At 30.7% G+C, this 27,861-nt stretch overlaps 2 protein-coding genes across 5 annotated transcripts in view; one reads left to right on the forward strand and one right to left on the reverse strand.

The window, feature by feature from the left end:
- LOC105248941 overlaps positions 1–27,861 on the forward strand; it is a 263,628-nt gene that overhangs the window by 79,226 nt on the left and 156,541 nt on the right. For both annotated transcript variants that reach the window (XM_011254038.2, XM_011254039.2), the window contains exon 3: positions 20,819–20,878. In XM_011254038.2, coding sequence (XP_011252340.1) covers positions 20,819–20,878 — 60 coding nt within the window. The remainder of the gene's footprint in view (positions 1–20,818; positions 20,879–27,861) is intronic.
- Positions 8,549–15,234, reverse strand: LOC112637651. 3 transcript variants are annotated; one of them, XM_025407797.1, is made up of 4 exons: positions 15,147–15,234; positions 11,095–11,214; positions 10,508–10,727; positions 8,549–9,705 (listed from the first exon to the last, which is right to left on the reverse strand). In XM_025407797.1, the coding sequence occupies exons 3-4, from the start codon at positions 10,697–10,699 to the stop codon at positions 8,557–8,559; spliced, it is 1,341 nt and encodes a 446-aa protein (XP_025263582.1). In that variant the 5' UTR covers positions 10,700–10,727; positions 11,095–11,214; positions 15,147–15,234; the 3' UTR covers positions 8,549–8,556. The 3 variants fall into 3 exon arrangements, with proteins under 3 accessions (XP_025263582.1, XP_025263581.1, XP_025263583.1); XM_025407796.1 differs by lacking the exon at positions 15,147–15,234 and adding an exon at positions 11,484–11,552 and having other exon boundaries at positions 11,103–11,214; XM_025407798.1 differs by lacking the exon at positions 15,147–15,234 and adding an exon at positions 11,484–11,548.

A 27,861-nucleotide genomic window follows, 5' to 3' on the forward strand; every position in this document is an offset into this window, starting at 1 on the left:
AAGGCAATTTTTGCGATTTCTTTGTTTAAACATCAGAATCAGCAAATGTACAAACAAGTATAAATAAATGAGATTTTATTCTCAAGGTGATACATTCCATGAGTTATTTGCAAATATCTCTACATCATCGACAATATATAATCATTTACTTTATAATTAAATTGGTCACAAAAAAATTTCGGTAAGCAAAGTAAATGATTATGCAGACTGTGTGTCCATTATAATTATAAAATTATTGTTTGAAGTTATTTTTTAATTTTTTCTTATTCGCGTTCATCAATATTCATTGCGGTTATTCTGATAGTGCTAGAATTAGATTTGAATCATCAGAATATAGGCAATGCGCGATAAAATAATTTCGATAATAGATACATAATTGTATTGTATTGTAAATTTGCGTATCTGCATAATATTTAATATGTTGCATGTAAAATGAGTTTAATATTTGCATGAGCGTATAAAAATGACTACGTAAATAGCGAATTCGTAATTTCAATTCCATCGAGTCTCACGATCGATACTTTTGCAGTCTTTCTGGCATTGATCGATACTGTTCGCACTAAATCAAATGAACCGGCGATGAATTTATCTTGACCACGGACATTTTGCACGTTTGTCTATAACCACCATCGGTGTGTGTCTGCTGGCCGTTTCTCCCGCACATTTTGACCACCCAGATTCCGTTTCTCTTGAACTATTAATACGCGTTTCCGCGTCCAGTGCGTCTGGGAGCGACCAGAAACACTAGCCAAAACTAGAAACCAGTGGCTATCCGTGTCTCGTGCAAGGTGGAATTTCCATCTCGGTTCTGCAACCTCGCGTTTTCCTCGCGAGGAAAGTGACGGTGATCGACCGGCTTTGATCGAAGCGAGATACGAAGGAAACCCTCCCATCCGTCTCGCTGGCAAGTGAACTTTCAAATGTCGAGAATGAGAGAGAGCTTCTCCCTTCGATGTCACCGACGATTCTTCGAGATGGATGCTCGAGAACGACTTCATCGTTGAAAATGGGTCGCAGCATCGTTGGTACGAAATGACGCAGACGAGTAGTTGCGATTGAATCAGTTTTAATCTTCGATTGACAAATCCGCCCGATTCGTTTGATCTCAACGTGTCAATTCTTTATTTCCTCAAGTAACAAGCGATGTCTTTTCGAAGGAGGATTTCTCATAATTTCTACTGATTTTTACGTAAAAAGCATCAAAGATATTTAGATCATTTTTTTAATTTATTTATTACGCGTAATTAGTTATTATTTTCTTATTATTATATTGTATATATAATATTGTTTGCGCAATTGATTTGATTACGCGAGAAAGATTTAAGCACGTACTTAGTAATGTGTATTTATCTAGCAATTTGGTATAGAGTACATAATTTACATAAGTTATATAATAATTAAAAATTTAATTTGATTTTTTTGGATGTTAAGATCGATGTTAAATTCAGATATAGTACTTCACTTTGCAAAACTAATGCTCGAGCTAATATTTGCAGAATTTCATAAACTTCAGTAATGATTGTTTTATCAAAATTAATTAATTAATTAAAGTTTTATACTTAACTATCGTTCTTTTTATCTTAATTTTCTCTATAAATGCATGCCGATAGAAAATTAAAAATTTCACAATTATAGAATGCGATCGTCAAATTTAGCAGGAAGCGTAGAGTTTGAGCAGAACGCTTGTTTCGCGATTTTGTAAGTGTCCGAGTGTACCTTGCGTTAGGAATTGCGTTCGATAGGCAACCACCATAAATCTTGCCCTGGAGAACTCAACGAGAGCCATCTTGTTTCTTCCTCCGTCGTCTTTTCCGCTTTTCCCTCTATCCTTCCTTCCTTTCCGCTTGCAACTCTACTCGTGTTTCCTCGTCGAACGCTTTTCCAGCAAATAGCTGCACCGGGCCAGATTTATCGATACACCCTTACCGAACAACGGGCATTCGGGTTCTTATTTACTCAGAGCGAATGCTTCCTCGATAAAGGAAATATTCGGAGCTAAGACGGTCGATCGATCGAAATTAATACGTATCGTACTTATCCTGTGGACGTTATTACTTATCTTGAGGAAATCAACATGGAGAAAGGACAGTGCGTTCAGGATACTTTACCTGCGATGTATGGAATTATGATAGCATTTCTTACATGTTTGGTTGGCTATGCATTATGGGTGAGTTTATTTACATATTTACTTTAAATAATTTAGTGTTCAATTCAAAATGTTTTCAATGATTATGGCATATTATAATATTCATTTTTTTTAATCTTTACATTATTAATAAGTTAATAAAATAATATATGTAATTTATCAATTTATTTTTGTTTTCTAAAATAATAATAAATTTGTTTTTAAGTCTAAATATTTGTAAGGTAAAAGCTTTTAATTATTAAAAATATTTCTTATGAGTTATTTATATTGGTAAAACGAGTGATGATATCTATCTTTCTTTAACGCTAAAAATATATTGTATATGTATATATTTAAATGTCACTATAATAGTATATTACTAGGAAAAAGTAAGAAAAGTTAATATGCAAGTTTATCTCTTCGAGCCATTTAGCATTTTTGCGAAGAAAAGAGTCGTGATATTTCCAGTGGAAAAATGCTAATCTCCTTGAGGCGATAAATCCTGAGTAATCAACTTATTTTCAAAGGAGCAAGAGGGCAGTTTTTTTTTTTTTTGTAAAGAAACCTTTTTGCTCGCCTGTGCGATGACAAACAAATTTATTCGCGTAATTAAGCAAGCTTAGCAATGTACTGCGCGCAGATAAGGCACGGCATCGTCAGGAGGATCCTATCACACATAATCAAAGGTAAATGATTCACTATGTACGTTTGAGAACGACGCACATTGGCTCGAAATTATTTCAGCGCTTGAAGGCAAAGCGCACAGTTCCGTGTTTCCGCTTACATGGGAGAGGAGCAGCGCGAACAGGTAGTTGTCGTGGCACTCGATATCGCCGGCATTGTTTGCCGTAATCGCCGCTCGCAGGACGAACTATAATCCGCAGACTCGCATACATTTCGCGTAGGTCGAATGCCTGCTCGAGGACGCGCCGACTGCTAAATTATCGTCGCGTAATTAAGATGCGAGCCAATTGTTTCATACGAGTTAGTCCGAGCGAAGGGAGACGACGGGCTTAACTTAGCTCGTAATATGAACGCTAGAATATTACCTCGGTATTCACGATTGATTTAGTTCGACGTATCGCGGATAAAATTTCGTGTGTGGCTTCAATAATGAGAAGACTATGATCTGTTTAATTAAGGATTCAAAAGTTTCGATTAAAATAATAAATAAAAAACTATAGAAAAATATAATTTGGAAACACAGGGGTATTTTCTTCTACTAAACAAAAATTTTACATTCGATATTATATTTCTCTCTTTCTTAATTAAATTTGTTAAAATAATTCAAATAAATTTGTAATTAAATTTGTTAAAATAATTCAAATTTATTAAATTATTGGATTTAATAATACAAATAATAATAATTTACAGTTATTTAACAGTTATTTAAGATATAAAAAATAAAGTGTATCACATTGTTGTAGCATTATTGACGAAAAATCTTGCGTTTCGCGATATTTAATTCGAAATATCATTTATCTCTCTTGACTTGTAATATATGTCAATAATGTGTTTATAAAGAAATTTAATTTTTATCATCATCTTTTAACCATTGGAATGTGTGTGACATTTAGGTTGAAACCTAACCATCAATATAATATGTTGCACCTTGGTGGTTACGATAATGACGTAATGATGCGATATTATGGGTGCGTTATAGGAATCGATCGTTGCCAGATGCAATTACAGACCAAAGCATTATCAGACGCACACGCAAGATATGATTATTATCGCCGCAGGTGCTCTCACAGACAAACGTACAAAACATCCCGATAATGGCTGGTCTGCAACAATAGATTTAGACGCAAGACGTAAATGCAAGTGTAAGCGTGTAAATGTAGACGTGTTTTTTCGGAGATTTTTTTGTTAACGAAATTTACCTCTTTTTTTCTCATTCTTTTCTTCTACATTATAAATAATATAAATTATAATCCCACTATTTCATTCATATTCAACATTGAATATTATTGTATAATTAGTTTTTTTAGATTTTTTAAATGTTTCTATAACAAATAACAATTTTTCGATTATTTAATTAGTTTTACTATTTTTATTAACAATAGACATTATCAGTAATGTAAGCATTGCATTGTACATAGTTCGCTGATGTTGAGCTCCGATTGACTAATGCAACATTACTTTGTCAGTCAACAATTCAGCTACAACGAGATTTGTACCCTGCCTCTGTTATAGAGGCCATAATGCCGCGAGAATAACGGAATGTTGTCGGCGAATACGATGTTTGTTTTTCTGAAGCGGTTTGCTGCATCGCGGGCAAATGAGAAACGATCGTTTGCGGTGCAATTATCGCGTTAAAACGCAAAAGCGAGTGGTTAGTGTTGCGAGCAAGTCATCATAATTTACCTGCGTATATGGGCCCAGTTAACAAGCGTTTCTTTTTTTCAAAAATCAAATGTAATTGCACTTTCAATTGTACAAAGCGAACGTGTGTAAAGCGAATTGTTTGCTCGTTTTTTTATTTCGATATTACGTCGTTTATAATTACAAAATGTGTGCACGCACAGTTACGTATGCAGCAGTGCATGTGTAACGCGCAAATAAACCCGTGCACTTGTATGACGTTGAACATTATTCAAGAGAAATCGTGTTTTGTCAAAATTTTTTTTGTGTGTTTATCGAGCATTTTTATTTAGTATTTTTTGTACAAGTTGCTACTTAGAAATATTCTTGCGAAATATGATGTATCGTTTTCTGATTTAACGTGTAATAGTGAACATAATAGTGACATATGATAGGTGAAATTTATTCTCCGATGAATTTTTCGTACTTGTATTTGGTCGAAAAGTGATGGTTCTATTTCGCGATGGAATGCTTTCTGCTACTTTTCTGGACTGTAAATAGGATACTTGTAGAACCATTCACGTAATCGCGATCTCTATATGTGTATAGATCTTTTCGAGGCTCTTGAAATGTATTTTAGATGTGTAACTGTTGAAGATATCTTTTTTACAATCGGAATATAAAATATATATAACGTACATTTTTTTCTCCTCTCCTATCGTTTAAATTCTATTATTAGCACAATAAATTCTATTAATAGCAATATATAATTATGCAAAGTTTTTTACGCGTTATTGTAATAACTGTATATGCCAAATTTATTATTTGGTATTTTATTATTATTATTATTATTTCTTTTATTATTTAATATTTTATTATTATTTTTATTGCACATATACAGAGCATAATTTGTTCGCGAATATTTTTGCGCGTGCTTGAATTCGCGGATTAATCGAATTCAGTTTAGACGCAATTGGCGAGGGGCGACATAAAATGCGAATCACCGACATTTCGATATCGAAAACATATTTTAGGAGAAGCTGTTACGCGATGGCAAGATGCGATATAGCAATCCCCTCTTTACGATCGAATTTTAACGATGAGAGAAGATTTATTTATTCTCAGTGGCGTGGAATAAAGCAATGATGCTTTCCACCGACGCTTCATTTCATTCTTTCTCCGCGCCCTATGGCAACAATCCACCATGAATAATCCGTTTTCTTCTAATCTTTTCTATTTGCCTGACGAATTCCTTTCTCGCGAATTTTTTGCATCAAAGATAGCTGCGAGTTTTCTCACCTACTTGCGAGCGTATGATTTAGATTTCTTCGTTAATCGCACAAGCAATTTACATATCGAAATAATTATGCAGGAGCTTAGTTTTTTAATAAGTTTTTTAATAAGTTTTTTAGTTATGGCTTATTTCATTATTTTATTTTATTCGAGCTTATTTCTTACAGAAAAGTTGGCATTTAAGGTAAACATACGTGAATTAATATTGATGCAAAAAATTAATTAATGATATTAATTTTTAGCTAACTTCATAGAATTGACTTTTGAAATCTTACTTTAATTAAGAAAATTAATTAATTAAATAGTCTTAAATAAAAATTTAATATACTAGGAATTATATTATTATACTTGTGTTAATCATTTTATCTTGCATTATCTTAATTTGGACATTTTGAGATATCAATTTTTGTACTAAAATACGTAATTTATAATTTTCCATGTCAGTCTGTAATACTACTTAACCATGTCAGTCTGTAATACTACTTAACCGTCGTCGCACAGTCGATCCCTTTTGTTAGTTCACGTAAAAGCCCTGCCGTCACGTTTGCTCATTCGCAGCAGCAAATTTGTGCCTTTGAATAAAAGATGAATCGCGGACATTTTATACAATGTATGAAGATTGTAACTGTTAATTCAATATCCGCGAATTTCTCGTTATGATCTCCAGCGAGTGCCATACTTTCTCTTTTCCGTCAAGTGAATATATTTTTTGATCTCACACAAGAAAATAAGGTTTTAGTCTTTTTTGACTTTTGAGAGTTTTGAGTGTTTTTTATCATAAAAGTCTAGAAATTACTTGTGATAGGTTATAAGTTTATAAGTTTCTTTTATATGTAATTAAATTCGAAAAAACTTTATAACGATTTTTGACAGTGATTATATATGAGCAATTCTCATACAGCATAAAAGCATTCTCATACAGTATAAAATTATCTTTTATAATATCATATATAAAATGTTGAAAATACAAACTAATAATTTATCAAAGATTGAAAATTCGTGAAAATTTTTTTTTAACTTATTATTGTGTAACTTTTGTTTCATCTCTCGCTTATCATTCAAAAATTATTACTAAGCGTTAGTTTTTTCTGATATAACTTTTATAAATGTATGATAGCAAACTGTTCTCTATTGCAATTAATATAGGTTGTATTATAATGAAAACTTTATTATCTTTTATCCATCAAAGTATCAAGCAATTCAATAAAATCGTCAAACATAGAAAACAATGCACGCAAAACATGTAATCGTTATGGAATCAGCAACAAACGAGAAATATTATGTGATATAAACGAATCACAGAGTTTTTAATAATAATAGAAGCTGGTAGTACTTTTTGACTTATATTTTTTCTACTGTGATGCATATTTAAATATTAAGTCATTTTTTTGCATCACAAATATACTGAAGTTTGTTTTACTTTAAAATTTCTATTTTAAAATTAAAAATTTTAATTTTATTTAATATATTTATTAGTATTTGATATATGGGATTGAAACATTTTATAGATAATTTCTTAGCGATTTAAATGCAAATAAAAATTGATAAAACGTTAATAGAAATAGAATCATGCACCAACTATCATATATATTTGTGAAAATTCACTGCTCTTGTAAAGAAATGCAAGAAGATGTATTAAATGTTATAAAAAGTAAGAAGAAATATTGTGTAAAGCTATATGGAATTTGTATAAATACTCGTACGAGGTCATACATGATGAAAAACTTGCGGTGCTGCCTGACGTGGTGCGTTTTTAATGTTGCAAACGAATTTATTGTCATGTCTGAGAATTTCTTTTTCAAGAACGATGCTTTTCTCAGGCTTATCCTAGTGAAACATCGTTTTATTTCCTGCGTGTTTTTCCTCGACAATTTTTATATCGTCTCATTGCAACGGGTTGTGCGACGAAGAAACATACGTGCAATAGCAAAAGAAAAAGTAAACGAAAAATGTTATCAGACCGACTTACAATTAACGTGGTAACATGGAGTACAATTGCACGGTTACATGCAAAATGTTAATTAGATACCACGAGATATTACAATATCACGAAATGTCAACATGCTGTTCTGTTAATTGAGCGAACAAGACAAATTGTTTATTATTCCAACTGTATATTGGTTTATTACTGTGTTTAGAATTCCTATTATATTACATAGACTTCTCTTACTGTTTATATAATTTTAATAGAATATTATATCATTTTTTTATTACACTTTTTATAATAATAAAAATTATAATAATAAGAAATATTGAGAACAATTATAATAACTTTATCATAATATAACTTTATCAAGGAATTTATCCAACATCGCCTGTGTGTACATTATATATAATTTCATATTATTAATAATAGATCAACTGTTTCATTGGCTTTTATTTGACGTTGATGGAAATTATAAAAAATCGTACACAACATAAATATAATTATTAAAATACATTTTACAATTTTGCGTCATGCGTGTTTTTAAGATGAAAAAGAAATAGTTTAACAATATCCAGATAGACAAGAAAATTACTTTGAATAATATAAAGATATCACATTTGAGTATATTTTTTAAATATCTGCATTTTGGCCAAATACTTGATAATAAAAACATATAAAAATATTATTAATCTGGTGCTTAATTAAATGTTATTTCAAATGTAATTTTCACTAAAAATTAAATTATTATTATTATTTGATAAAATATCATTAATCAATACATTACGAAGAAATAATCTGTGAAAGATTTATTATTTAAAATATTTATAGATGATTAATATTTGACGATAAATTTTAAGTTAAATATTTATAATAAAACAATTTGATAAAGCAGATTGAGAAGATCTTTTTAGGTACGGAATAAGACGTATGGAATTTGTATACAACAAGACATTGGTATATCTACATTTTGTTCATGCAAAGATTGCAAAGCTTGCATTAGAAATTTTAGATTTCTTGACAGATGATTAAGATCAACATTTGTTTGATGGTTATTCTGATAATTGACTTTTGGATATAGTAAATGATAACAATTCTTTGGAATTTGTTCGTGTGAAGTCTCAGCTAGTTCCTTATTATGCTCGTCATCCGTTTGAGAATCCTGATGATTTTGATGAGCAAGTGATCGATGATAGGAAGATCCTTTAACTTGGCCCGGCGATTTCGTGCCCAAGTGTGCGGTAAGATGCAGCATGATGTTTCCATTCTTGAGTTTCTTCGGAGGTGAGGCGGCATTGTCCCATCGCTCAACCAAATCATGCCTTCTGTCTTTCTCGCTTTCAGTATGTTCCTTATTTTTCCGATGCGTCGATCGGAATATGTCCTTTCGAAATTCCATAGGCGGCTGCGAAAGGCTCATGCCCCATCTGCCAGGATGATATGATCCTCCATGATTCAGCGATCTCCCTGTCGTGTCCTTCTCTTCCGCATCGTCTCTCTCTTCCTTGATCTTCCACATGGACGGTTTTGCCATCTCCTTATTATGTTTCTTGTTTTTGCTGTTTTCCTCTTTATCATTTTGAGAGAGATTTGATTGTCTTGGATTTACCTTCGCAAGAGATTTTTTAGAGTTATTCTTATAATCCAAATTTTCATCGCTGTTTGAATATCTTTTTCTATCATTAGATCTATGTTGACTTTTCGATCCTTGTGAGTTTGATTCTTTAGATTCTTGTGAATTTACTTTAGAGGTGAGTGAACGATCCTTCTCAAGTTCGCTTCTTTCGTAATCCGTTGCAATTGCGTTCTGTTTGTCGACTAGAACTTCCTCTATGTTAGATATTTCATAGTCCTTATATCGTTGATGAAGCATAACGGGGTTTTTTTTATCGATATCTGCAGATGTATTCTCTGCGCTTACATCCCATAGATCGAGCCTTTGGCTTAGTTCATCGGTTCTTGTATCCGTAGATTGTAAGGAAGAATCGTGGAAATTGTTCACACTCGCACTGTCTTGATCCATTGAAGATTGTGCGAGTGTTAGAATAGGATCAAATGGCTGGAATAAGAATAATTATATAGTAATATTTTATTTAAGTATTTTTATGAATTTAAGACTTATATATCTCGCTTTTTATGTTTTTTAATTTTTTTATAAAGTTTTCGTAAAGTTTTTATGATTTTATATCTGTTAAAAATTTTCCAGAATGATGTTTAAGTTATGAGAGTTTCAAAACTAGTTTTACATAGACGTATGCTACATATTTCTTAGAGACAGATTTACGAATATAAGTTATGCATATACTCTAAAAATATATCCATTAACACTAATTATTTTATTAATTAGCGACTTAATTTTTAAAAATTAATTTTGGAGATCTAATATAATGAAATATGAATATATTTCTTATAAAATATATATATATTTCTTATATTTAATTGTGCAATATTGCACATAATTTATTTTACATAATAAAATATTCAATATTAAATTTTGCTAATAAATTGAATTGAATTTTATGACATACTCTTATATTTACTTGCAACGATTCGCTTTCTTTAAATGAATTCATGTGAGTTTATATTGCTTTTTTTACATTTTTACTATATTTCGCGCTTTTCGAAAACGTTGATATTTGAAATATATGAAAATTACTAATATAACATAAACGCATTATAAAAGTTTGTAATATATACTATTATAATGTTATGATAGACAAGAAATAAGAAAAATATCAAAGAATAATTTGTCTTTGTAGTTTTTTTGTGGATATTGTATCAAAGTATAGAAGCTTCAAAAGATACTTGTGTGCGTTAACTTAATGTTACTTCTAAAAAGAGCAATTTCCTTATGTTCTCACCGTGATCGATTCATCGTCTCTAAGTTTGTTCGCTCTCGTAGTTTCTTCGACATTGTCGAGGGTGAGTTTTTCGTTCTCGTTTCTTTTGTATGGTACCCATTTTTCTCTCTTCTGTCGGCTTATCTCTTGCATTTTCTTTATCCACGGATCTGCTATCCTTTGTTCCGGATCCTCGGGTTTTGTAAATTCCATCCCCGCTTTTTCCTCCGTCGATTCTTCGCTGTTGGAGAATAGCTGGCTTCATTTAATTTTATTTACAATAATTTATTATTTCATAAAATTGTCTCGTGTTTAAAGACTTATTTACTCATAATTTATATAATTACTGTTTCTCATGTATATATCGCGCCTCTTCTAAAAATGAAATATTTCTGCAAATCTTATGATTTATCTAACTCTTAAAGAGAGAAAAAAATATCTACACTGTTTCTTATCTTTTAGATATCTTTTAACGATATATCTTAAATATTTTGATATTATTATAATTTTTTAAAATCCAAACGCAAAACATTTTTGGAACAGGAAACAAACTCGAAACTATAAACATTTTGTGTATTGGATCAACGCAGTGACTGACTGTGGTTTACCGGAATACCTCAGGCCATAATGCTCGAGTGGTTTCCAGTTGTAATTCGGTAACCACTGAATGTTGTTTCTCTGCCTTGAAACCGCGTGGTTCTTCCCGAGCTGTCTCGAGTCGGTATAATCTGCAAACAAGACAGTTGCTGTATACTTGGTCCTAAGGCGAGGGTTAATCACCGCACTTGGTTACACTTCGAACATATAATATGAAGTAAATTGAACCACTTGAAGAGCTAGACGTCCTTGTCAAAGAGCCACTTAATGTCTCTTGCCATGCGTTCCCTAGCTTCTTCGTTAAACTTGAAGATGTGTTAATTTTATGCCCAAGTAATTATGCCAACGGTTATTAAACTTTAATCATGTCTTTAACGAAAATAAATAAATGTCAACTTACTGTAGCAATTATATTTTTAACTCATTTCATTTCTGCTATTTATCATTCGTCTTTGATATATATTGCCGAATCTTTATCATCATTTATTATTTTCTCGTTTCATGTTTCCTGCAAAGAATTTACTTGGTTCATTTTAACTTCTCAAAAAATGTGACTAATGCATTTCAATATTTCTCGATAATTTGAAACTCTTATTGATTAAATACGGCGCCAGTATAAAAAGATTGTTCTCGTAGCAAAGTGTAAAGGCGATAAATGCGAACGGGGGGGAGAATCAAATTCGCGTAACACGTGCTAGCTCGTAAACGTACAATGAAACGAGTCGCTTCGGCGACATATAGTCAGGTCGGAGCTGCACGCTTTCGGCCGCAATCGGAGCACGGTTTAACGATATTTAATTGCTAGCGAGGCACGAATGGTAATTGAAAAGATAAAAGCGTAGTAAAGCGGGAGCCGTCGTCGTTTCCCCCCCCCCTTCCATGTAGAGTCCATTTGCTGGTATTTACTTTTGATTCGTCAACTGTGCCAGACACCCTCCTGTAGACACACACGCGCATTTGTGGATGCGCGTATCATCATCACGGCCATTTTTCGTCGTATTCTATTTCATTTATTTTATTTTGCGGAGAAACTCTGGCTATCACTTTGATGTTACAAAAATATTTATTCTTGAATATTTGACTTTAATTAGAATTAATATTTGATAAAACTATAAAAAGAAATGAGTATAACTCGGAGGATTTATGTTTTTGTTTAAAATAGAATAATATCGTTTTAAATTATTGTGTTAATTTTTGTCAATATTTATCGTTTATGGAAATATGCGATTATAATTTTAATTTTAATCCTAAATTATTTGCGAAAAATGTAGTCAATCAAAATAAACTAAAATCGAAAGAAGATAGAAATATATTAAAACGTTTTTTTTAATGTTCATAAACAAAATGATTGAAATAATATAGTTTGATATAATATATGAATATTATAAACATATATACGATATTTCATGATTACTTATTTATTGAATATTTATGTATATATATATATTATTATATATATTATTATAGTATATATATATTATTTATATTAAATTACTTTATAATATAAAATTTTACATAATTTGTTACTTATGTTATTGATAAAAATGATTTTGATGAAATTTCATTAACCCTTTGTATTGGTAATTATGTATAATTATGTATAATTACGGGTAATTATGCAATAATTAATTAATTCAATTTAGTAACATAAATGTATATATATATACATATATATATATATATATATATTTATTTATTTATTTATATGCAAATATAGAAAAATACTGAAATATTAAAATTTCAATTGAAAGACAAATGAATAATGACAATACAAATGAAAGAACTACGAGTCTAAGAAATATAATTTATAAATATCCAAACTATTTATACATATCCAAAATATTTCCAGGACAAAGTAGAGTTCGTTAAAAAGATTTATGGCACTAATAAAACGCACTCCTGTACGAAATTCGTGTGATTTCATAGATTAAGAGTGGAAAGGAAATTATATAATCCGCATTAACTCGCCAATGAGAGTAGCACTTTCGGCGGAATTTAATTTATTTCGTGACATACTGGACGCTCCAGTACTGACGGTAGAATTAGATTTTGGGTGCGCCAGCTTTTGTTGGGGGGAAAAAGCAACTTTACCCTTTGACGCTGGACTACGATACGAAGTAAACTGTAATCTACAAAGTTAGCACCGTATTTTGAGCGGATCGATATAACGAGCTGAAAGTATCCGACAGCTTTTATCGGTGCGCGGAGATTGCATTCAGCCACGACTTTTATGCGAAACGCTTCGCGACTTTGGCCGGCGCGTTACGATCGCGATACGATCCGCGCCGGAAATAGAAAATCGATGCCGTCCATTTCGAGCGGATTTAAGTTTATCTGCGAGATTGACGTCACAGAGCTTAAGCTTAATTGTCAGAGGAGATCTTTGCTGGAAACCACTGAATATCAAATAAGAAAATGAGTTTTTTTTTATCGTATGACAAAACTGTCAAATAATAATTGTGTCGAAATAACAGCTGTAATGATTTTATTTATATCTATAATTATATCTTGTATATTTATTAAATATATCTAATTCTGATTTTTTTTATGAAACCGATACCGAAAATATATACAGTTAATATTTATGAAATATTTTTGCATATCTAATTGTTATAATTAAAATTATAATTAAACTAATTGTTATAATTAAAGTTCTATTAAAACAAAATTTACTTGAGGTTAAATGAAAAATAAATTGTTAATTTCTCTTTCTCTCATTATATAAAAAAATCTTTCAATTGTTAATTTCTCATTATTAAATTGTTAATTTTTCTTTCTCTCATTATATACAATTTTATACTTTTATGTATATATTACATATTAACAGACGTAAAGAACAAATCTAAAAATAATGATTAATTTGTAATGAAACTTTGTAATGATGAAATCTGTAATTAACGCTACAGAAAATAAAATAGAAAGGAAATCAGCAAGCAAGCATTTAGAGAGACAGCGAGAAACCGTAAACTTGGAAGATATATTTAGCTCACGGAACATTTCCTGCGGTGTCCGAGAGAATGGAATAAAGCGCAAACACACGTTTATACAATTTATCGTATACGGACAACATGCTTTCTGATAGTGTCTCGTGTCTCTGTGACAAATAATCTGATCAAGACGCAAGAGTGAAAATAGCAATTTTCAACGTGATTCAAATATAACAAGACAAAAGAATTAAATCAGCGCAATAATCAGAAGGCAATTTCTTGTACCGATGAATATTATCAGATATGATTCTTCTCGATAAGAATGGCGTAAAAAGACATCGAAAAAAAGTCATCGGCAATATTATCGTGGAGGCGAGAGAAGCGCGCCATCCTCTTTCCGGTCTTTTGCTTCTATAATCACGACGCGATCCTTGGTCGATCCGTTGAGGCGGATAAAGATAAGAATTTCGTGTTACATCAGTTACATGACTTGAATCGATTCTTGTTTTTCCTGTTTGGCTTGTCGTTTCGTTTAACTGTTACGTCGTAAATCACAGCGAAACGATATTGCCATGATCGTCATAGTAGATCGTATTCCTTTTGCCAGTTTTTTCGTTCACGTATACACGTTTATGATAATTTCCTCCAAAATAGTGCGATCATATATTTCTGATTTTAAAATCTGTCTGTGCAGATTTATCCTAAGTAATGTTAACAAAAAATTTGTTAGAGTATGATTATAATATTGCCATGTGTTACATCTATATTAAAATATTCCCTAAAAATGAAATGATATTATATAAATTCCGGATAAATACATATCTGATACAATTTTAAATAATTTATATGGCATATTTCAAAATAATTTTTCTTGTAAACAATTTCCGAGTTTAAAAGAATTTAGTAATTGTTTAAAAAATTATGTGATTAACTAAATTTATTATTTAGTTTTAATGTCAAACATATGACATCTTATACTTATATTGCTAATATTGATATTAGATTAAATGCGCTGTCACATATTTCTTGTGCTCCTTTTATGAAATAAGATATTTTATATATTAAATTATATCTAACAATAAGATAAAATAAAAAATTGTACTCGTACATATATTTATATAAAGTTTGGCACTTACCGTCTGAATCCTCAGCCCGCACGAGTAGCGATAGGAGACAGAATACAAATACCACAGGCACGAACAGGTGGTTACTATGGCTGATGGCCATTTTGTCCAGTAACATGTCATATACACATCACGTATATAGATATACTGGTGATCGATTGGAGTGGTGGGGGTAGATTTATTATTCTTAAGCAAATCCCGTCTCTTTCATGACGATTTCCTCCACTCATAATTATTTTAGAACTTTTCTAAGAATAATCGGTATACAGTTAGTCGCGATTTTTTTGCAGATTGTACAAAGATTATGCAAAAATCTAAATTATAAAAATGCTATCTCTCTCAAAAACTTTCTAATTGGTAAAAGTAATTATAAATATAGATATTAAACAAATTATTTTGAACGTTAAAGCTTGATTTACATATGTTGATAATTTTGGTGAATTTTTTTTTTTTCTTTGTTAAAAATTCAATTATTATGTTGTTAATTTGATTATATAGTAACAAATCGTTTAACAAATAATTTAAAAAAATAATTTATTTTTTTCATCTACTGGAATGAGTGGTACGTTATCAATAATAACACTGATATCAATGCAGAACAATGCAACCATGATTATGATTTCATAAATGGTACGGAAAATCGAAAGTCCATGTCTCATTTCGATACACGTATTGCTTGATCACATTTATCTTAATAAACTATGTATTCGATTAAAATAGTACACATGTACTTTTAACCGAGTAATTTTCATTCTTATTCGCTATGTTTAAGCAGAACACTTTGATTCGACTTTTGTAAATAATCGAATCGGAGATTTTTTATTTTTATTGATGATTTCATGAGAAATCATAGGGAATTTTGTATTATTGGATAATTTTGTATCATTGAATATCAGTTGAATATCAATTGAATATCAGTCAATTATTAATTGTTTTTTAAAATTATCATTTTTATGTTAATCTCCTTTCTAATTTTTATCTTATCAAGGTTTTGTTTAAAAATACCTTTTGTTTAGGAACTTTTTTTTTATATTGATTGAGTGTCAAAACTTTATTGCCATTTTTTATAATTTTTAAATTTAATTTTAGAATTTTCTTTTTATTATTATTTTCTTTATTATAATATTTTTCATATTTTTTTTCATATTTTATTTTATTTAAAATATTAGTATGATTTGTTGTTGATGTACATAAATAAAATAATTTTTAGTACTTTTTCTTCTAATCAAAATGTCTGCTAACATGCGAATAATTATCTTTCTTTAAAATTTCTTCCTATGAGTGCGATAGATTTGTAAATGTATGGATTATCTTTTTTATTTTTATCGGTTGATTCATTAGTTTAAAATTATTTCGGAAAATCTTCTCAATTTCTTCGGAAAAATGCTCCGATTTCGCATAGCACGTTTGGCATAAGATAAGTTTGTATTTTTTCTGTTTTCTTTAAAAACTTTAACGAACATTTGATTTTAGTGAATATATATTTGATTTTGTATAAACAATTTTTTTGGCTTTTCTTGACGTCTCAACTAGATTTTCTGTTTAGGATTTACGGTATAAAAGCAGTTTCATCTTTTTTTATATTAACGTTCCTGATTTCTGAATTGACGATCATATTTATTTACATTAAAAGTTATTCAGGTATTAAATGTCAATATATTTCTTTCCGTATATCTTTGATTTTCAGATTCTAATACATCCTTATACGATTTTATAGAGTTTAAGCCATTCTCTCCTGGATTCTTCTCATTTTCGGATGATATCTTTTGACTTTCAAAAAAGTTTTCTTGATGCCTCCCGTAGTAAGGTGGTGTAAGTTCATGCCTGTCACGACTTCATTTCTTGTCTTTTGCTATCAGCTTTTCGATTTTGATCGCATCCACCTGAATATCGATAACAATTTCCTCGAGTGGGTTTTTATAGACTCGACAATTCCATAGCGATCTATTCCTGAATTTGATCATCTCAATTTTTGTGATCGTCTTCTGAATTTTGATGATCAGTGCATGAAGATGTTTTAAAGAAATTACGTTATTGGAAAATATCAAATTGAAACTAACTAATGTTAACTTTCGGTTGCCAATTTGATGACGAATATTTATAGGTCGCTATATGAAATAAATTTGTATTTAAAATTTTATTGATCTTCGTAAAACGTAAAACTTTGTAAAACAATATTATAATCTAATTTGAGTGCGTAAGCACAATTTAAATCAAGTTTGTCAAACACACACACATACGAAGAGATATACTTTATTAGAAGTATATATTATAGAAGTATAATATGAAATTATCTGACTGATAAACCGAAATAAGTTTTACTTGATTTAAATAGTAATATTTATACAATAATTTTGAATATTGCAAGATACATAGAAATTAAAAAGATACTATTTAATTAAGATTACTTTAGTATATAAATATATAATTATTGAAAGAATTTAAATGTGTGTGTGAAAATATAATATTAAAATATAAAATAAAATTTTATTTTTTATTTCACACAGTGTACAACTTTTAAATTCTACTTTATTATGTGCAATTCTGTACAAATTATTATTTACACAAGTTTAATAGAGAAAAGTGGCAATAGAAATCTCTCTTGAAGTTTCTATGAAATAAATTTAGTTTTGAGAATAAGCTGTCACACTTTTCGTTTGATTATTTACTACGATCGAAGGAAAAGCTTCTTGCGAGTGAGGATAGCCAAGTAATTTTGTCGGCTCGATTTTTTAGCGAGATATTGGAAGTTTCTGCTGCTGCTGTCGGTGACACTCGATTTTGTGGAGGCAAACTTTCTATCTCCGCGATGCAGGAGACCCTGCAAATTTAAATTGGATTTCATTGTAATGACACTCATTGAGCCTAAATAAATTAAAAATACGTAGAGACTCTTAGTAGTGCAATTAAACGAGGAATTAACGTATAATGAATCAGTCGTACGAAGATAAATATACGAATTTTAATAAGAAATACGATCTGTGTGAGTTTTAAATGTATGCACAAGATGTCACGAAACATTTCAACGTCATGAAATTATATGTAATACTTTATCTAATTTTACTAATTTTTATATAATATTTTATATAATTTTTTTATATAATTTTTTAATATCTGTTATTTGTATAGTGATATACTGAGCAGAATCAGAGAAGAATAAGATTTAAATTTGAAATATATATATAAAGAGAAAAAATTAATTTATTTAAATTTAATTTATATAAAAAATTTTAATTTATATATATTATAAAATATGTACACAACATGTGTAAAATATATACACATTTTTGTGATGCAAAATATTTTCAAGAAAAGTATAAATATAGTTTATAGAAATAATATCATTCCACTCGAAATAAGTATTATATATTATAAAATGATATATATTTACTTTGAAATAGAAATAGATGAAATTATTTCAGATGATTTTAAAGTGAATAATATGACTATCTGGATTATAAAATCAGCGACTGAATCGTAACAAGCGTGATTATCAAAAAATAAGTGACTACAATAATATGAATTCATATCACTACGTATATGTGATTCGCTACTTAAATTGATATTCAAACACAATTATTTATAGTCGTAGGGTGATACAGTTTTATGGAATTAAACCTACAAAACAAATTTATGAGTACAATTTTCATCGTCTAGCAATAAAAATCGTCGTTTATTGTTGCGAGTGCAAATTGATACAAGATGGTAGCGGAGGTAGTGCGCGATATTCTTTTTTATCGTCATATAATTCACGAGTATACGGGCACACACGGATATCCAAGAAATTTATACGAAGAAACTCAAAGTGTCACTTTGTATAAGCGATTTAATTTCCTTGCAACGGACGATGCATTAAAACTTGAGAAGAACGACCAGCCGTATCGTCGGAGGGGAATAAACCCGCTTTATTTTTCAGTGCTGTCGTCTCGTTGACAGTTTTCATTAAGCCTTATAAAATATTGACCGTGGTTTGGCCGATCTGAAATTAAGCGAGTAGTAACAGTCGACAGTTTGTTGCCAATGTAATTCGACGGTAAAATTTGTGAGTGGTAATCGTGGCAAAATATGTGGCGCGTTAAATTGTCTAATGGGATCGGATGCAATAATTTATCGAAATTAACTTTGCGAGATGATTCGACCACGACCAAATAGTCGGGTTGACGTATGTGATAAAATTTTCAGGAAATTAGCATTATCATTACTCTAGCGACTGTTTGAGCATATTACAAGCAGATGAAACCGCTTATACTGTATTAAATTCAAATATATTTTATATTATAGCTAAAAACGTTATATTATAACGTATTATATATCATTCAGTTAAGCATTTTTATATATCAGACAGTTAAGCATTTTTTAAATAAAACGTTTTGATTATAACTTTTAAATTTATCACGTCTCCAATTAGCAGTTAAATATTTAAATTTATTTAAAATAATAACGAATGAAAATAACGGATGTGTATTGTATAACTTGTAAATATATATGAAAAATGATACATGTAAAAGTGAATATAGATTATAGTTAACCATGTATTTTTGCTTTGAAAATTACGGATTGTTGCGAGTTATTTATTCGCAATTTTTACTGTATCTATTTTATAATTTTTTGTACAATTTTTTGTATATTTTATTTACAAACAAGCATTTATTTATTCTTTATTATATATTATGGTTGAATGCCGTTTTATTTATTCTAAATAATATGACTCCGATATATGTTTTATCTGTTGAAAACAATTAATGGTCGCCATATGCAACTACGAGATGTCATCTTGAATTTATGATGCGTCGTAATTTTACGACGATATTTTATAATTTACAGTTCTATCTGCATTATAATGTATATATCTCAATAATTTCTAAACCTAAAACATTTGCTTGCCGTTAGTTTCGGACAGTTAACCAATATTTCGTATAACCAGTTACAGTTTCGTATAACAAGATGTACGCTTGCAGCCTCGTATTTCCAATATAATTATACAATATTATTATATGTAAAAATTAGAAAGCGAAAATTATATATAAATTCATAGATTGCAGAGAGAAAGAGAGAGAGAGAGAGAGAGAGAGAAAGAGAGTGGAAGAGAGAACACTCTCTTCTACACTTGCTTTGAAAGCGATAAAAGATAAATTCAAGTTGTAATAGCTTCACGACGTGGTTGATGAAGTACCGTATTAATTATCCAGCGTACATTTATATAAGAATTCTTAGCCGGGGGCGAAGAATTACACGAAACTGCGATTGAAAATACCGTTTATAATTATCGAAATAGAAGAGAATTATCGCGATACTAAATTTAATATGAACAATTACATCTAAATTAACTATATTCGTAATTTAATCTATAATTTAATACTAATAAAGTTATATATATGATTGCTTTTATACATTAATTCTTGTATTATCGTATTATCTAATTATCTTATAAAAATTAAAAATTAAATTTTTATGATAATATTACCATATTCAACATTTAAGTATAAATGTATATTTATTGAATATAAATACATTTTGAATTGTGAATATATATTCACAAATGATTGATTTTTTTTCTCTCTTTTGCGTCATTAACTTTATTATTATTTAAAATATTATTACTACCCAAATAAATTTACTTTTAATAATTATGAGCGCTCGGAGCATTTTTATACTTAATGTACGAACTATTATTTTTTTTTCAGCCAACTATTTTCGGAACAGTAGCCTCGGACCTGAATCCTAAGGATGGAAATAGCCGCAAGGTGAGTGTTATTTTTGAATTTCTTTTATTATATAATCAGCTGCGTTAATGATTATGGTTTTGAAAGAAAGCTATATTTAAAAAATGATAGAAAATAACTCCTCCGTTAGGCAATGTCTGTTGCCGAGGAGGATTTTTATCTTTTCGCATTACATTATTCCAGAGAAAATCTTTCCGGAAACCTTAATGAGTAAAAATCACTGCTAAGTTTATGGCTCCGCTCTGCTAACTATTCCGAAATAAAGCGGTGGCTGCGCTAATTAAAAGTAACAGCGCTATCAAGTGGTCCCTATCCAGTAGTTCTTCCTCTCGCAGGGTTTAACACACTAAACCTTGCAAACTTTCCTTTTTTTAGCTGCTTATGTGGCATTCTAATTGTGGAATCATAATCACAACGAACACTGATATATGTTACTATTGAAATATTTAAGTTAAGCAACTTAAAACATGTTTAAAAAATTTATCGCAAATATTAGTGCAACGGATGTTTCAAAATTTATCGAAATCATAGAATTTATGAGATTGAATATTTCATGAAAAAATAAAGTTTCGAAGAAGAAAAAACAATTAATTCTTTTGATGGAAAATAAATTTTTTTTTCACATTTATACACACAAATTACTATATATCTATATTATGTAGTGTATAATGAATGTTTATGTAAATGATAACAACTAAAAGATGAATAACAATTTATCTATTACTAACCATGTACGCATGATGATTAAATCCACTGTGGCTGATATTATGAGGTGCAGGGATATTAATAATTCTGTATTAAACTTGTACGTATGCGTATTTCAATTACGAGTATATTATCAATTAGGCAACTATTAACCTCTGAAATGGAAAATTTAGCATACATATTTCGAATGATTATTGAAACTGTTTCGATCTTTACAGATCTTTGTATCAAGAAAATAATTTTTAAATATTCATCAAACAAGTTTTATAAAAATCCTTTTTCTATCTATCTCAAAATGTGTATATCGTATTTATATTATTCATGCTATGTTAAAATATTTATTATTTTAAAATTGCATTACTTTGAAGATAAACAACTCATATAATGCCGCATTAAATTTTCAAGTATAATATGTATATAATAGCTGACAGAAACAATTTGCAAATGCAATCACTAAGAGTGTTATAAAGAAAATGCGTCTCATATCGGAGATTATATCGAAGAATTAATTAGAGCAGGCGTTTGACTGCTATTCATATATTGAAAATTAATTGCCCATTGCTTTATTACGAAATACACGCTAAGCAGATTCTGGTTCAACATTTCATGTCCGCCAGAAACCATAAATATTCGATTATGGAATTAATAGACGTTACTCGAAAATTTCGGAGATGAATGTGAAGTCGTAGATTGAAAAGAAAAAACGGCGGCGCGCAGATCTCCTCATCGTCACGGCGTGTGCATCTCGCATCTATTAATGTGGTGGATTGTTTCGGATTTACATGTTCACATACTGTGATTACATTCGCGACACAGTAATACACCACGTAGCATATTTCGGCGCGATGTGTCCAGCGTGATGGAAGAGCAAGCATCACGGTGGTCGCACGCGCTCTGCGTGCAACGCGATTAATACAGAACCACCGAGTAATTTCGGTCAGATTTAGTAACGTAGCTGTCATGGCGTGAAAAAAATTTCCGCGCGAACAAAAAAGGACCACGCATGGCGTGTCTGAAAAAGCAATGCCGCTTTATTTTTGCCCGTTATTTAATTGCGCGTCTCCCACTCCCGCTCCGCTACGTGAATTCAATTTATTAGCGTACAGGGAATATTTTGGATCGCGGACAGGTAATTAATCGCGTAGCCTCTGTTAATGTACCTGTATTAATGTGTATGCCAATTAGATTCGGTGGTGGTAGTTCGATATACATATATATACACCGGGCGAGGTATAAATCTACCCGTAAGTTATGGAACCTGTGTAATTTTCAGGACATTTTCGAACGATTCGTGAACGGTACAAGTCGATATTTTACATCATGTAAATTTAGAGAATTACGTCGTCTATATCCTGCCTAGAAAGTAAAAAATCAGAGAGAAAGAGAGAAAGAGAGAAAGGAAGAGAGAATTATTTAAGCTTGATATAAATCTAATGAGTAAATGCTTGTTTTTTAAAACAGATTTTCCATTATGTCAAATTCATCCCTTCTCTCGTTCTCGCACTAAATACATACTCGATTAATTTTATTTTATTTAAATACATATTAGAGTATTTCTAACAATGGAATATTTTTAAAACTGTTAGCATTTTATTTTCATGCAACTGAAATTTTTTCTTTACGACTCGCGCAGCAAAATTTCGTTGGCGATTTATCATGCATTGTTCAAAATGCTTTTTTGTCGCCATTGCATGAAAATCGCCTTGTATAGTGAAAATCACGTTAGTTACAAGGCATTCTTTTATCTTTGTAGTTATCGACATAAACAATATTGTCACATAATGTTGGATGAAAATAAGAACGACAGAAGCGTAAAGAAGAGTGACGATGGAGATGAAAAGAAGAATAAAAATGCATATTGAATGTGAAACAAGGAGTTCAATGAAAGATTTTCGTCGTATTTACTGATATCAAATATTGCTGATAGCACAAAAGGAATATCGATGCTTGTTTGGTCATAAATATAAATCTCTCTTGCTTAAATTTCACTTTTGCACATGATAAATAGAGAGGTAGAGGAATCATATTTATATAATATATATCTTTACATAGATTTTATAGCTGTATATTAATATAAGAATATTAATTCCTTTTTGAAACTCATAGCAAAGATATTTTACACAATATTGTTGAATGTATTTACTTTAATAAAAATAGATAAATTTGATATTTATGATATAAAAAATGAATTATTCATTAATTATTTATTAATATACATGTATGTAAAGAAAATGAAAAAAAAATAATTTCTCTTTAATATTTTTATATACTATTTATAACAAAATATGTAAAATTGCAAAGAATCTTAATTAATAGTAGAAAAAAATTAAAAATTATTCTATTTTTATTTTATACTACTTGAATTGGTAGAAAGAAAATATTGGTTTAGGCAAAAATTGCAAAAAGTAAATAAAATATTAAAAATAAAGATGTAATTTTCAGAAATATTACCGGTGCTATAAATTGAAAATTTGATTTTTTTTTATGTTTTCTGTACTGTTTCTATTTTTTGTGAATTTCAACATTAAGATACCGAATTGGATAAACTCTTTGACGCAAATAAACTTTTAATAAAGTTAATTAGTTTCGTTTAACTGTAAGTTATTAGTACGTTTAGTAGTATTTTGGTATCCGTGTAATTACGCAATATGAGTTTACATATATATTTACAGAGTAATTTAGAACTTTAACGTTAAAAAGTTGTAAATGCTAGAAAGATAGATGGTTTAAAGGGAGCAAATACGATGTCTTCATTAACTTAGCCGATCTACTATGTCACATCAAATTTGTGACGCAGATTATCGATTTACAAATATACTTTATACTTATATAATTATTCTTATAAGATATAATTTAGGATTTTATATCAATTAGTAAAAGAGCAAGAAAGATAAATGGTTAAGATCAAGCCGATCCTTTTCTATCGTAACAATTATTTCATTATTTTAATTTAATTCGTATCAAGATGTCATGTAAATTATTAATACAATCAAACCCTTTTTTCGCGTAGCAAGACTTTCCATATATTTACATATGTTAAACGACATTTTCTCCTTCAACATTTGCATTATTTTAATGCTCTTGACGATCATAAATTAGAAAAAAGTACATAGAGGAACAATGCTGAAAAAGTGCAAGGATGAGGATATTCACCGACATTATTCCGATCGTGGAGATGGATCATAAAAGCCGCTATTGTCCGCCGAGATCCTCGAGATTCTCGCAAACGTGCGACTGGCTGAATTATCTTTATCTCCTCTATCTAATAACAACTCGGTATGCTCAGGAATTAGAATGGTAAACCCGTCGGGAGTGGTAAAACGAGCACTTTAGCACTGTCGATGAAAAATTTTCTCGGGCGTCGGGCTTGGGTTATATTACCGGATAGCACATACGAACGACAATAGTACGACCGTAACGCGTTAAGAGCTACCTTTATGATCCTTTATGAGGCATAGAAACTAGATAAGCCAACATGTGAAGTGTAGTAGTAATGAGTTTCCTAAAATTGCTCCTGTGAGGTAGCGCGATGTTGATGTTTACTAGAAGGTTTACAGCTGGAACGAGAGAAGTAACGGGAATTTTGACAGTAACATATGTACTGGAAATGCGATTCTTCGTTAATGACAATGCGATGCGATAGTCGTGACTAGCGAACGTTGATGAGATTAGCTGATGACATTGACTAAAATTGCTTTATATAAAGTGGGCGCAGAAACGTCGACAAGGGGTAGTAACGGATATTTTCGTCGTACATATTGTTTCATTTTATCGTGTAATAAACGGACGAGCAAAAGATCGATGCGTCGATATGTTCTCGGCGTTATCGTACACAGACAATGGCCCGATTGGAGGGAAAAAAAATATGCAGCCTGCTGGAATAGTCGTGCGTGCCTGTAAATTTTCACGCGAGCGATATAAATTTACGGGACGCCGGAAATGGTGCAGTCTCGTTGGCGCTTTTTTGTTCGTCTCGTTGATTCTTATTTAATCTCGACTACCTTGAAAGGAATATGCGCGATGTTTTTGCACGACGAAGGTATTTTGCGGAGGTTCTGCGTCTGCTCCCTTAAATCAAATTAATGAAAAATGTCGCTGATCAAGCGGACAGTAGCTGTTACTGAAAATTGATGAAACGTGTATTGATTTTTAATGAAAATATTTATATTTTGTTTCTTGCTCTTATATTTCATTCATTATTGATTATGATATTGTTATTTTGTCTCACGTATATAAGATGCATGTTTTTGAAATATCACCGGAATGAAATAGCCCTTAAAACTAATAGATTCTTTCAGTGAAATTTCACTGATTTGCAGTGTTGTAATAATTGTAATTATCAATGATTATCTTCTCCATTGCTTATCAAATATTTAAATTACAATAATACACTTTCACTTAAAAGAATAAATTTGAAATGCATACAGTATATTTTCTTTAATCAAACCATGTACATATTTGTTATAAATATCATTTAAAGAGAATTTGCAAGAGCAATATTTGTGTTCGAGCAACGGCAAAGAGTAGAATCATTATGATTCATCGCGATTGATCCAGAATCAGAAGCGTATTAGTTAAACAGCGGCGATGTCGATGATTGAAATTAATTTTTGATCGGTCATCGACCGGTACAATACTTCCCTTAGATTAGGTTAGCATCGCTTTGAGTCAAATTCGCATTTTGATTCGTTTCACGTTGACGCGAATGACCGGAAGGTTCGTTCAGACTTAATCGCGCACACATGTGGTGGATAATGCAACCTCTCCATGTCGTTACGCGCACGATGCGACTGCAGGCGTACGATGATGGCGACGCGATGGCAACGATGATGGTGATGGTCGCGCCAGTTTAACCACGGGGAGTATAGAGAACGGAGCGTCAATCACTGCATTTGATATCATCATTGCCGGCGGCGACCTGGGCGCTAGTCGGCTCATAGATTACAATATGCCACACATATTGTAACCGATAGAGAACCGGAGAGAGGTCCGTGGCGCGGTACAGAGCGAAATCGAATGAGAAAGGGATGAAGGGGGTGGGAGACTGTTCATATTGCGCACACGACAATAACGTGCGTCTCGCAGTGTTCCATACATACACCGTGACAAGAAAGTTTTAATCATTATCAGGAGACGGCCCGATGTTGTGTGTGCCTTATCTCAGCGTGACTAGTGTGCGCTTCTCGTTTGTCAACATATTGATCGACAAATTGTGTCGCGTATCCCCAAGAATGACGACAAGAAATGAGGTGAAAAAAAAGATGGAAGAAAAAGATGGATGGTTATACTAACCTGCTGTGTATCATACACGCGCTATTACGACCCTTTTGCGCGGCGAACGCGATCATTTAACGGACGATTACCTACAGCTTCGTCATTGCGATACTCATTTGCGAGCGCTCTTGATGAATTCTCAAATCCAATTATACATTCCCATTGCCATGTATGATAGTTCATTTATGTAACTCATCTAATGTAATCTATGGAGGATTTTTTAAATTTTATTTTAAGTATATATTCAATACATTTTGAAAAATAGTACAATAATATATAATTATTAATATATTTGTTTTTGAAAGAAGATTGTCGAAATCTTGAATTTTTAATTTAATCTTGAATTTTGATGTTTGATGAGGGTTTAAGGAAAATATAATTGAAAAATAACATATTTATTTAAAAATTATTATTTAAGTATACTTTTGAATATACTATTTTTATCGTTGTCAAATTTAAACCCATGTACTTTTTTAAAATATCACATTTTTCTATTTCACATAAAAATTTCTTATTTTTCATGCGATTGTGTCTATTTTAATATACTTTGCATTTCTCTTTATTATTTTCCTCTTGTGATACATGCATCTTTAGCAAAGATTATTATTATATAAATTATCAAAAACTATTATTTTATTACTAATACTAATAAATTATTATTAACAAAATATTAATTATTATTATCAATATTAATAAATTTTAAGCTTTGTGATTCGCGCCATTCGTAGGAAAATTATAGCGAATCACTTATGATGACATAATCATCCCTCCTTGCTTTTCGCAAGAATGCTATTCAGGAAGAATTTGTAACGTCAGCACGTAATATTTCGTCCTGCGGGAAAGATAGATCTCGGCAGCGATATAACTTCTCCATCCGTCAGTCTACCCGCTTTGAGAAACGAGCTTCCCCCTCGCGCGAGTAATTACGAATAACTAGTCTAGTCGTAGCAACAGCGGTACTCGCGATGGTGATGGTGGTGGCGATGGTAAGCGAATGATAAATCGAGGCTGACGTGGAGAGTAGT

The sequence above is a fragment of the Camponotus floridanus genome, unplaced genomic scaffold (genome assembly GCF_003227725.1).
Source record: "Camponotus floridanus strain SB8 unplaced genomic scaffold, Cflo_v7.5 scaffold19, whole genome shotgun sequence".
NCBI classification, from domain to species: Eukaryota; Metazoa; Arthropoda; class Insecta; order Hymenoptera; family Formicidae; genus Camponotus; species Camponotus floridanus.